At 39.1% G+C, this 13,415-nt stretch overlaps 1 protein-coding gene across 1 annotated transcript; it reads right to left on the bottom strand.

The window, feature by feature from the left end:
• Positions 1-419: 419 nt before the first annotated feature.
• LOC107207148 (pancreatic lipase-related protein 2-like) lies at positions 420-11,442 on the bottom strand. Its single transcript, XM_015633894.1, has 12 exons — positions 11,394-11,442; positions 10,131-10,285; positions 9,051-9,176; positions 8,046-8,180; positions 7,436-7,544; positions 6,606-6,725; positions 6,394-6,516; positions 4,036-4,151; positions 2,953-3,082; positions 2,227-2,338; positions 1,065-1,229; positions 420-483 (listed from the first exon to the last, which is right to left on the bottom strand). Exons 1-12 carry the CDS (start codon positions 11,440-11,442, stop codon positions 420-422), a joined length of 1,404 nt encoding a protein of 467 aa, XP_015489380.1.
• Positions 11,443-13,415: the final 1,973 nt, after the last annotated feature.

The following is a 13,415-nucleotide window of genomic DNA, read 5'->3' as shown; positions in this document are numbered from 1 at the left end:
CTTAGACAACAGCTGGTAATTAAAAAAATTAAAGAATTTTTGTGGGTAGCTTGTGTTGAAACAAAGGAACCTTGATTTATTTTGGCTGATGCTGATAGCTCTTAGTGGTCTGGTTTTGCTAACCAATACAATCCAAATGCTGACAAATTTGGAGTGGCAATGCTAATCCAAATGACGTAGCTCAAGTCTGACTTCAGTATTGTCACAAAGGCAAACTAGAGGTGGAAAATTCTGTTTCACTGGCAAAGAGAAAATAGTTTCTTATTGAAGGCTCCCAGAAAGTTCAAGTTCCTCAGTAATACAATTCAGTTTTGATAAAGATGCCTGTTTCAGGTACAGAAAATAATCCTTTGCTGCTGACTGCAGTGTCCTGTTCCAGCTGGTGAGGGTTGGTGAGGTGTTCTGGGCATTCCTGGCCCTCAGCAAAGAGCCAGGGCTTGCCACATGCTGGGCTGCACAGTCCCACACCCACAGAACACAGACCTGGGAAGGGGGGAGAATTTCAGGAAATATTTGTCAGTAAAATGGGACATTTTCATAGCAGCTAGCCAACATAATCAATATAAACCCTGGGTTTATTTCATGTTAGGTTAAAGCATAAGTTGCAGTAGGCTGAGAGCATAGAGTGTGTGTTATCAATTTTTTTTTTAAGACTTACTAGTCCATGACTAACTTTTAACTTTTAGGATGTCTTTGCCTTTTTGATCAGGATCACTCAGAATTTCCATTTGAGACAGGAGTGTGCTTTTGAAGGGAATTGTTTCCTCCGTTTTCCCCACTTACCACACTTTGGCTTACACGACAGAGAGGGGTGGAGGCATTAACTGGATTAATTTTGGTTCCAACTAAACAGGAGGTATGTTCCAAAAGTGTATCTCACATCCTGCAGATGCCAGTGGCTGCCAGGCTGGAGTCAGCACGAAGCACCCTGCCCAAGCAGGGAGTGTGGAACTCTGCAGAGCTGTTCCTGTGTGCTGTGCTCTGTGCTGATCGAGAGCTGGATACATGAAACTGCAATTCAGGAGAAAAACTTCTACCTTTACATCACTAGATGATGTACTTACATATTTCCGTTTTCCCCAGATATTATTCTGACTTCTTCAGCTCCCATGCAGCCTCTGTCTACATGACCTAGATGCTTTTTCCAGAGAAACTCAACTTTTGATATGTTCCCAGGAATTTCTGTATCAATGTAGTTCAGGTATGTGTTCCCTGGTTTGAAAGTTCCCCTGCCAGAAGAAAAGCACAGAAGTGATGTTCTGTGTTCTACACACATGAGGGGGAGAAGAAAACTTGACTATAGGCAGGAAGGGAGATGAGCTATGGGGTGTCATCAGAGTTGGGGCTTTGAATACTATGAATTTTATGAGCATTTTTTATAGATTTGCTGAAATTCCTGTGCCTTTCAGGATGAAAACACACATCAGTTAGCACAGCCTTTGTCAGTATTGCTGTAATTTATTCTATACATTACTTTTGAAAAATAAGATCTATTTTCAAACAAATCCAAGTCAAAAAGTCCCCTCAGTGTTTCTGGTTGCTCTCAACCATGAAGGAAATTGAAAATTATAGTTTACATTTGTGCCTTCTGTGCTATCACTGTTCACGCTAACAGAACACACGTTGCAGTGTGACATTAGCATTGAAATTATCTGTGGGTTTATTGCTGCAGTGGTGTATTTATAACCAAAGGGACTCCTGGTACAGACCAGTAATGTGTTCAAACACAGAGGAGGTTGGTTTTGTAATATTGAAGCTGGTTTGCTGACCAGCATCTGTTTATTGAGATTTAAATTCACATTTACTGGAACGGGCCAGGCTGAGTGGACAGGAATTCCATATTCCAGCACAGTCCATGGGCAAGCTGCAATTTTCTTATTCACATATTCCCCAGAGGAGGGCATAAATAGATAATGTACATCACTGAGCTCTTTGTCTTCTCAGAGGTCACCAAATCATGTTTGGGTCCAGCAGCATCCACAGAGCTCTTTCCCACTTTGCTATGCTAACTTCAGCCTCAGACAACAGGAGAAAAGACAGATCAAGAGGCACCTGCAAACAGATTTTCACCACAATCTGCAGCACAGGGAACTTCAATCACTTATCAGCTACTTTTATTACCAGTGTAAATCACAGACCACCCAGCACAAGGTGACACATGTAAAAATAGTTGTGTGTACATCCCATGTGATAGAGCCACGTTTTCAACAGCCACATTAAACTTACTTGTCAATGGTATATTTTTTTCTGAACCCATTAGTTCCAGTCAAGGCTACATCTATATTTCCCTTCATGGTTTCTGTTGCACATACTTTGACATGTATCTCTTTTCGCCAGCCTTGGAAAGCAAAATCAAATGGATTACAGCTGTAAGGAGATTTCTTTCCTAAGGGTTAAATTTCTTACATGTTTCAGTGTCTCTAAGAGAGAGGAAAGGATTGCACAAATGCACTTATAAGCAAAAAACACCTGTGATAAAATGCAGTTCACTTATTAATTTTCCTATTTCCCAGTCCAGAGGCTGTTTGTACATTAATCATAACTAAAACTGTATTTCTTATTGCTCCCTGCCATTTTCCCTTGATGAGCTTGGCAAAAATATCCTGAAATGATCCAGTTTTATAAACTTTTGCCAATAAAAACAATGCAACATTTTTAAACTTGAAATTATGCACTTCCAGCATAAAATTCCTCCCAATTTCAGCTTTATAGAATTTTTGAAGCCATCATGTAATAACCAAGTTTAACCCAAAGATGAGCATCATTTGTTCTGTTTTTACAATTATCTCAGCTTTCCTAAATAATGCTGGTACTGCATGTTCCTAACACCCAAAATTCTAGATGTTTTATTGAGTGCAACTCATCAACTGCAGCAGCTCTGCAGAAGTGTAAGGTCCTTTTTCACACATAATTCATTGGCACTTGTGAATACACCACAAAATGAGCACTTACGAGCATATGGAGGGGAGGGCCCTGTGTTTAAATAAACCTTTTGCTCTTCTTTTGCAGTTTTATGTAAAAATGTATCAGCATAATGACCCATCAGTGGGCATCCTTCCTCTGGACATGGAAAGCAGTCTCCCTGAGGGGGGAAAATAACAATGTGTGTTATAAGACATCATCTATTTTAATCTCACTTCTTAAATTTTAGGAAATTAGGGTGCTTTAGCTTTTCCCCAGTGTTTTTTGTTTATTTGTTTGTTTGTTTGGTGTTTTTTTAGGTTCTTGATTCTCAGTTCAGGTCATATCTTCAGTATTTATCATTGTGGTTGGAAAAGGAGTTGTGGTGGTCAGTCAGCTTATTTCACCTTGTTGAAAATCAGAGAGAAACAGGCTGGGAATCTGTCCCAGCTCCTTGTGGACTTGCAGAGACCAGAAGTAAATACCATAAAGAACATTGTGCCTTGCTACCTGATCTGTAAAATCCAGACAATATATTCATCTTTCATAGGATCCTCTGGAAGGTTTTCTGTTGGCTATAGGATGGATAACCATTTTTCCAAGGGGATCTGGTTGGATATCTCACTCAGATGGTAAAAATATTTATGTTTAGGAATACTGAATGTTGGGCTTTCGTTTTGGGATTTGTTCCATCACCTCTTTATCCTTTATTCCCATGCAGAGCCTTAATGAATTTAATCTACCTACACAGATCAGACAATCAGATCAAGACCTTGACATCCATTAAAGGAAGGTAAAATAAGATAAGCATGAAAGCAGATTAATTGCAATCAGAAAAAATAACGTTGCTATATTTAGGTAATTCAGTTTTGGTATGTGGGAGGTTCTGTTCAAACTGGTATTTGTGGACCTTTGGCTATTTGTGCATTTGATGAAAAAAAAGGCTAAATGATCATTATCACTTCTCTACTGTGAAATTGCTTGGGTTTGGGTATGGTCTGAATGAAGGAAGTGGTTCTGAGTGTCCCCTGTGCCCACATCCCATGATCCCAAGTGCAGAAGTTGACCCAGAAATTATTAAAAGAAGAAGGGCAGGGGTATAGGACCTCAGATAAATCCAGACCTGGTACTTACCAGCACAAACTCTCGGTATGTGTCACACTCATACCCCACAAATCCATTTGGAGTCATGATGCTCTCAGCATAATACCTGAGACTTCTTTTATGTCCACATCCAAAAGACCTGTATGCTGGGGAAAATAAAAAAAACAAAAACAAACAACAAAAACCCCAACAGGTAAAAAGTGATTAAAGGAATACATTAAATCCATGCCAAATAAACATTTTGGGGTCTCTTTTCCTCAAAAGCACTTGCATATATAGTGATGTCTGAGGTAAAAGAAGTAGCAATGATTAAAAGACATTTAAAGTGTGAATTATTTGGTTTTGTACTATGATGGTGTACTTATGTCTACATATATTTTTTTTCTGTTGGAAAGAGGTAGCTGTTAACAGAGATGGAGATCACCAAGGTGAAACAAGAAGCATTTGGGAGTATTCCCCTTTGATATTTCAAAGACTGGAATATTTCATACCTACCGTTTTTGTAAAGCATACAGTAGTTACAATGAAGTTATTTTCCTTTTATTACAGTTACCAAACATGGAATTTTGTAAAATCATAGTTTCCACTAATTTCTAGAATTAAAGGTAATTTTAGCAATTATTTTAAATTCAGTGACTTTTGGTGGTTTTAAGCACTATAAAATCTGCAGGCATTTGATAGCAATTCTGTGAAATCCTCTGAAAAGCAGGATATTTGGCAGTGTGTCCTTGATTTTGTCAGAACTCTTTGAAAAAAGTACTTTCTCCCGTCTGACTGAAGTTTACAAGCAGACAGTAAGGAAAGAAGAAAGTGCTATTTGAATTATATTTACATGTCCCTTATAGCAAATGAATCTTCCTTGATTCCAAGGTCTCTCCTATATCAAAACACAATACACTAAAGTTAGGTTGTTTGTATAAAAATGGGCTCTATTCCACTTCAGCCCATGGTGGGGGTTCACTAAACCACCAGGGGAAGTCTGGGAGGCACTGAAGTAGTTTCAAGCTAGCACAGTTTGCAGTGAAATCAAAATTTCCCCTAAGGGCAATATTTATACATCTTCAAGATAGACCAGTTGGTGTTGACCAGTTGACACATTGTTCTTTCCATAAGGAAAGAAAAGAAACCCACAGTAAAATCTCTCTGAAAAGCACTTGTCTGTTTTTCTTGAAAATAATCTGCATCATCAAGGCTTCTTGAGTATGTTTTCTTAGTAGCTCTGTCTTGAATTCAGAAGGGTTTGTGCTTTTAAACCCTCAGCTCTTACAGCTGGCTCAATTGATGTTGGTGGCAAATTCACTTAACACCTATAGTCTTTCTACTGCATCAAAAACTGTAGGGAAAAAAAATCATTAAATATTATTTCTAAAGCACTTCATACATACAAACACTACATAAATGTAAGCATTAACCAACAAAAGAGAGGTTACCAAACAAAGTATGGTTTAACCAAGAGGAGGGAGCTAAGACTGTGTCTGTTTTTAGGAGCTGCATGAACAACCAACTCCATCTGCTCGTGTTCAATAGAGCTGAGTTTCTCCTTCATGACAAAGCATTGCAAAGAGCCTTGTGAAATGTCTCTGGAAAATATTTGATTTTTTATTTAAATGCAGACATTTTTATGCATTCCAATTGGAAAGAGTTTTTTGTTCCAAGTGACTTTGAGCACAGCCCACTTTCAGTTCTTTGTTACTAAGTTCTCAACCAGTTCTAAGGGAGTCCATTTTTGAAAGCAAATTATTTAACTAGTGGTGGGGATTTCAAAACACTTAGCTATGAATAACAGAATAACAGATGCTCTCATTTCTCTAGGTTAGGATGAGAAGACAGGATTTTGTGGATCTATTGTACTGGATCCCAGGGTAATTCTGATTAACTGTCCAGCTTTCTTTGAAGAACTACTAATGAAGCAGTCATTTTATCATCTTTTATATTTCTAACCTTGGGCTGTTCCCTTTGAAGAGACTAAAACTTGATGGCATGGAAGAGCCCCAGTAGTATTGGGAGTAATATCTTCCTAGGGAAAAGGAGAGCTCTGATTTTAAAATACTCATTTTAGGATAATCCATGAATGAAATTTTACCAGTCCTTCATGTGAGGAATTCCCACTGAGGTCAGCCTGTCAGCACAGTGGCAGGCTCTCAGAAAGCTCGTGATGCACAATTTTGCATGCTTTAACTGAAGTTTTCATCTAGAATTTGCCTTGGTTAATACAAAAGAAAATTGGAGGGTATTTCAGAGGCAGCTTTAAATGCTCTCTTTTTGAGCATTGTCTCCCTATTCCAAATCTGAGCTATATAAAGGTCTTAGCTTATCCTAGGTTTTTTTTTGTTTTTTTTTTCTAATTGTAACTTATGATGAGGTATTATTTCTTTAAAATAAATTTACCTCTCATCAGGTCATTGATATCCCGAGTTGCAGGAGGTACACGAAGCTGGTTGCATCCTGGCATCTTCTTCCCACCATTTGGGTAAAAATCCAGGTGGCCACAAGTCTGAAGAATCCCTGGAGCTGAAATGCACAATGGATCCTGGCAGGTCACTCTCAGGTGTTCTGTAGCCAACCTGTGTGCCAATGGCAGCCTTTAAATGAAAACTTACCAAAGTCAAAGAAAAGGTGACCAGCATGAGTATGAATTATATCAACAAATTTTGCATCTGAAGGATCCAGCCTAACCATTGTGGGAGTGTACTGGAAAAGGGGCCCAGCTGGATCCAAACCTAAATGAATGGAGATACATTTGATTGAGTGAATAATAGTATATGTATATTACCACATGCTATATATGGGATTATATTTCTTCCTTTACTCCACGTATAAAAATTCATTTTGTGTTCCACAGCTAGAAAAACAGGCAGGGTATCAACAGAAAGCTGACTGAAGGCATTGCAGCACAGTAAAATGCTGATGGCTGCTTGGCTTACTTTTGGGAACAATGATATAAGAAAAAGTTTGGTTTGCTGGGGTTTCTTTTGTTATTTTGTTGAAAAATATGAAATCTTCATACGTTACTCTGAGCATGTAGATTTGTTTATGAATTTTTATTTGGCAAGAAGTCTATTTTTATTCCTAGAATATCTTGGTTGAAAATGGTATCCCTTCACTTCAGTGGCAGTGGGGTCTCTTTGGAGATAAAGAAACACAGCTCTCAGTCTGGTTTCCCTGAATTTCTTGTGTGACTGCTCACTGTGTGCATGGCTTAGACACGTCTATGCAGAGAAAAGAACTGACTGGGGGAGAAGAAAAGCAGAAAGTAGTGAGTTTTTAAAAGAAAACTATATGTGACTGTGTCACAACTTGTGTGCCACCATGCTGGTTGAACACTGTTATTTATGACAAACCATACTGCATTCTGTATTGTGTGTTTATAAAGCAGCAGTGATTCTTGGGTGGAAATATAAAGTATTATCAGCTGAAATATCTGCAGTACCTGTTATTCTTCCAATGCCAGGTTTCCTCCTCCCTGCCTCCCCTGCTACATGTGCTCCAAGGCTATGGCCAATGAAATGGATGTTGGCAGGAGAGTAGCCATACTCTGCCTGTGAAGGTTTATGGAAAGGAGAAAAAACCAGTATATATGGGTATACAAGGCAGTGACACTGCAGCATGGCCCCATGCAGTGCCAGGACATGGCCAGATCACTGGGCAATGGAGATGAGTGTGCTGGTGGAAAGTTACAGTTCTGGGTGTTGGGATCTAAGGAGATGCAATTCCCATCATCCCACCCTGCTTCATTTTCAGGGTGTTCATGGCTATTGACCATCTTATCCTCATACACCAAATCTAGAGGATTTAATTTCTCATTTCAGATTTTCAAACCTTTTGAACTGCTGAAAAGTCATGTTAGTTTTTCAAAATCAGTTACCACACTAAAGCAGGTATTTTCATTTTTGTGGGATTAGAGCCCTTTTATAACATTTGGACCTGATTTACCTTGTACTTCTTGTTCTTCCTTGCTCTATTAAATCAAACCAGAAGATGCCACTCTAAGCATGACCTTTACCATGTGGACTGGGCACATTCCAGGGACATTTTTTTACCTCGAGGAAGTTCACCAGGTACTCCAGCTCGGCCCCCACAATGCGGACGTTGTTGACAGCGTCCGTGTACAGACCACTGGAGCCACCCCTCCAGTCTGTCAAAATGCAGTTCACATCTTCAGAGTGAAACATGGACTGGTGGGGAACAGGAAAACAACAGCGAGAAGGGAACAGACATTAATGGCAATTGTAGCAGGGCATATGTAAGCTGCATTTTGTTTTGTTCGTGTAACCAATGATAACACATCTTTTGTAATTCCTACTGATGCTGAAGATCAACACAAGGAGGCAGAGTGGAACCAGTGATTAGAGGACACTCACAAGCTTCCTTCAGCTCTTTTTTCCATTCCAGATGCCTTGGTTGGCTCTAACATACCAACTTATCTTAATGACAGTATCCCTGTTACCAAACTAGGTCTGAGCTTTATTCCTCAAATTGTTTACTCTTGGATCATCTAAAAGGATTCTCAAATTTGTGCTTGAGGTGCCTGAGGTTTATACATTATAACCAAAATATTCTATTTAGACACTTCTGCTAATAAAACTTTCTGATTTTGTTTTTCATTCTGAAACAATTTCATTTTTGAAATGTGCCAGGGTAGACTGAAACCAATCTGCTGAACAAAGCCTTTTGGTTTTATTAGATCAAATGTGTCACTCAAACTGACACATTTATTGTGACCTTTTGCTGAGGTGAGAAAATTCACTCTTTTCCCCCCCTTTATTATTGGCAAGGAATTGAAAAATCAATTTATTATAGCTTTCCCTGTGGAGGTGAATGCAGCAAAAGGGCACTCAGCAGAAGGCTGAAGTGCTCTGTACTCATAGCCAGGAACATGACAGTGGTCAAGTGGAACAGAACTTCACTCTGACTTTTGTGTTCTTTATATATCCCCTGAGCTAACAAGAGAACAGAGGTGTACATTTTACATGGGAATTTTAAGCCAGATGTGGATATTTAGACTTTCAAATGCAAGCAAAGTGTCAAACAATAGCTGTACCTACCCTGCATATGCTTGTTATCCAGGGGAGATCTGCTCCGGCAAGGTGGCCGTGTATAATGAAACGAGTTTTCCTGTGTGCTCGGAAATTCGAAGCTTTTATGGTTGAAGGATTTGTGGCTGAAATTTTCTGTGCCAAAAAAGCCAAACAACCAACAAACACAACAAGGATGTGACTGTTCCATCCCAATGTACATTTTGATAAAGAGCAGAGTACCCCAATGGTTAAGGCATAGTTCTAGACCCAGGAGAAATGGGTCTTATTTCTCATTCCTAAACTGACTTTTGAGGGCAAATCAATTAATCTCTTCAACAAATGCTTCTCTTTGGTTAATTGAACTAATGATACTGGCATCTTTTGCACAATGCTTTGTGATATACGAGTACAACATGCCATGTAAGTACAAGATTTTATCAAACTTGGCCATAGAAATGAAAAGATAGCATCTTCTGAAAGGTATTATGTGGTTGACTTTGAAACTATACCTATTTCTCTTTCTTTTTTCTTTTGAAGATAAGACCTTCATTGCTTCATTTATATTTTATGGGAAAGCCCAGAGGGCTTACAGATTCAGAGGCTGTATTGAGAAAAAAGACATTATTTTCTTTTAAAGAAATTCCAAGTACAGGCTCTTACATATTTTTTGTTATGGTTTTGTTGACTTAAAAGGGGGATGTCATACACTAATTAGCAGGCATCTCACCTTCAGTGAAAGACTGATTTGTTAAAACCTCATAGGCCTTCTCAGCTGGAGGAGTTGGACTTGTTCTAAAGTGACTTAATAAACACCTCTTCTGATTGTGACTGCCATTTATATAGAACCCCGTAATTCTGGAGCTTTTTACCTGTAATAACTTGTGTTAGAGGGCTGTGATTAATATGTTGTAAATATACCTGGCTCCTCTGAGAGCTGAAATGAGGAAAAAGGAAAAAAGATGGAAGAAAATTATCATGTGTCTAATACAGAATTGGAGGTTCTCCCAGGAGTCTCATGAACAAAAATATGTGAGAAAAGAAACTGTCCCTACAATTTATTGAATGTATTGTACACTGTCAGTATTTAAAACCAAAGCATTTTCTTACTTGATATTTCATCCTGTTATCCCTGGTGTAAAGAAGGAAATTTGTGTTCACAGCATCTGGAGAGCTGGGCAAGCCTGCCAGTTGTCTCCCTGGGATCCCAGCCCATGGGGGGCTGTCTGAAAAGCATCCAAGCCTTTTGTAGCAAACTTCCCTTCCTGGGGTGCACAAAGAAAAAGACAACAGTGTTCTGGGAATGTCACAGGCTCTGTGCATGAGCCTGGCAGGAGAGGGTTTACACCAGGAAAACCAAACAAGCCTGATTCGGGTTAGGAGGGAACTTCTGAGCATTTTTCATTGAGGGGCTCAGTTGTCCTCTGGTGCTTGTAGCAAGGACTTGAACTTGACGAGTTCTTCCTGCTGCAAACAGAGCCTGGAGCTCAGCCTGGTCAGCTCAGGATGTGTTTGGTCAAATATAGTGTTAACACAGGCCTTGGAAAAAGACAATAAATCTTGATCCAGGGAAGAAACCAGTTTTTGCTGTCAGCACAGAGTAGTCCTTTAAATAAGTCCTAAGCTTCAGAGATTATCTAAACTGTTATTTCTTGTGCAACAGTTCACAAAGAAGCAAAAAGAAACCAAAATATTAAAATATATACTTCTGGTGTCTCCACAATGGACATTAAGCATCTCCTTTTTTTTTTTTCATCACTGTAAGATTTTAGTGGAAGCAATAAAGTGGAATTTGAGTGGAAGCTTACAGCAAAGCACAGCCTCAGGAAGTGTGGTCTGTGCCTGAAGGACTGGTTTCACAATTTCTATTGTGCCTATACTGCAGTAATGGTGCAAATATGACATGCTGGTGTCGCCATTAATTGTCATCTCCCACACTGTTATAGCACAACAGTTGTGAAATCCCAAGTAATTTTTATTGCTATTAAAAAGTGTATTCTTTCCTGTGATTAAAGAAAAAAAAAAGAGGTATTTTGGACCAAGACTATTTTCTTGCTCTCTGCATGGCACTGTGAAGAGTAGGTGCCTAGGCTCTCATTACCAGGGTTGTAGCTACCATGAGTGAGTTGAGGGTGGGTAGGGGATAATGTTCTGGAAGGATTTCAGTATCGATTTCCATATAAAAATATCTTTCTGATTCCCATTCTGTTTGCTAGCTGCAAAAACCTTTACAGAATTAAAAACTAATGAGTCCTAATGAAAAATTACGTTAAATCTATTCCAATGAACAGGCTTTTTCTAGAATAAAGATTTCCTGGTGTAAGCTGCACATAATTTTTACTCTTTTTAGACTTCATTCATTATATGTCTCACCTCTGGCTGCATTGAGAAGAAAAATAGTAGTGATCCATACTGCAAGCATCTGAAGTGAAAAAGAACATAATTCAAGCATAACTGAAATTAGAATCTGGAATTCACCTAAGGGTTCCCTTAACCCATTAAAACCCCTCAAAACTTCAGTCATTTACTGAGTTAGATCCAAAAAACGCAACTACTCCTCAAAAATAGTAAGGTATCAAGAAAATAGCTTTGGGATTATTTCTGTTTGTCATGGAGATTTTGCATAATCAGGGTATCCTTTAGGAATCCTTAAAGATCATCTTCCTGTCCTTGACAAACAGAAACTTTTTTCTCTAAAGAGCTTCAGTTTATGCAAATTAAATTCTTACAGGATTTGCAACAATATTTGTCCTGGGATTTCATAGGAAAGAACAGAACTGCTATCAATGATTGTATTTTAAAAAAACAAACCAAATAACAAACTTAATTTGTGCTTATAAATAATACAGCTGGTCTTGAAAACTGATTTTGACCATTGCTATCAGCCATGCATGCTTATCAACCCTCATCTGCCTGATCACTTAATCACCAGCTAATGGGTAAGCATGGGGGTAAATGGAACCCATCATTTACTCCAAGGTGAAGCAGGGAAAGTCTTTTAAGTGTAGTCTCACTACTATCATGAGCAACTTGAAAGGAAAATAGATAATTCTTAAAAAAAAATCTAATGTCATGTCCAGATCATCCAACTAGTGCTGCAGAGGCAGAGCCCTGCACCCCCTTCCTGACCAGTCTTCCCAGTCCCCTGAAGTCCATAATACACTGTTAGGAGTAAAGAGTTCACCCCTGTGAAATCAAGTGCACCTTCAAGCACGTCCTGCTTCTATCTCCTCTCCTCCAGCCACTCACCAAATACCCTACCCCTCATCATCATGATCCTTATTTCAGTTCCTTAGATGTTCTTGGCTCCAGTGCATCCCAGTTTACCTTGGCAAGTCTCAGAGCAAGTTCTCAGGGTCAACCTCTCAGTTGCTTGTGGCAAAACTTGCGGAAGATCTTTGAGGAACCTGGAGAGAAGCAGGACAGCTCTGTGCCTGCCCTCCAAGGGCACGTGGCAGAGGGATGCTCACCCTCTGCTGCTCCACAGTGCTTGGATTCCCAGCTGCATCTGTGGCTGCGTTGGGTAACGCCAAAAGAGATCTCCTTTTGTCAGCCTTCATCCGAGATAACACCAACCAGGTCCGACCAGTTGCTGCATGACTCCACCCACTTAATGTAAAGTTTCAAACAGGCTGTTATTGTCCTCCATTGGTTATTATTTTTCAATCTAAAAAATGCTGGGAGGTGTGATGTAAACATGAAACAAACACAGGGCCTTTCAGGATCAGTGGGGCCGCTCATCTTGCTGCGATGCTGAGTTGAGATTGTGACTTAACATCACAATGATGGCAGTGGCAGAACCCCCATCCTTTGCATTCCACTCCACAGTTTTAACAGTAAAATGATCCTTCCTGGAACTGATCTCTGCCTTAAATAACTTACAGCTTTAGGAAAAAAATTCACGTTTCTGTTTGGTATCTAAGTCTACAGTGTTGCAGCATGGAGACACAAACAAGGTGTTTTGGGATGAGGTAGCATATGTTTGCAAGGTTCAAACTGTCACTTGAGAAAATGCAGAAAGAAGTAAGAAAAATGATAAAAAAATTGAAATGTCTTAGTCTGTCACTTGTTATTTGTTCATCTTGTAGATCTCTTATCTCTAATTTTGGTACTGGATGAATTACCTGACTTTTCTTTGAAAAGGTGATAGAAATGCTTTTAAAGTGAGGAGAATAGTTCTTGGGGCAGATTGTCACCACATTCAATCACCATGAATCTTCCTAATTAAATTGTATTAATTGCAGTAATTTTATTTTTTAGTGTTTTGATAATGATGTCACTTCACATAGTGCTATATTATTGTTATACCATTATGTTCACGTTTTGGATTGCTCTTTCCTAGAAATCTTTGTTCCTGTAGGTGTATGTGGGGCTTCTCCAACCTAAATGATTCTA

This window comes from Parus major, chromosome 6 (assembly GCF_001522545.3).
Source record: "Parus major isolate Abel chromosome 6, Parus_major1.1, whole genome shotgun sequence".
Lineage (NCBI taxonomy): Eukaryota > Metazoa > Chordata > Aves > Passeriformes > Paridae > Parus > Parus major.
This window is presented reverse-complemented; position numbering and strand designations above follow the sequence as displayed.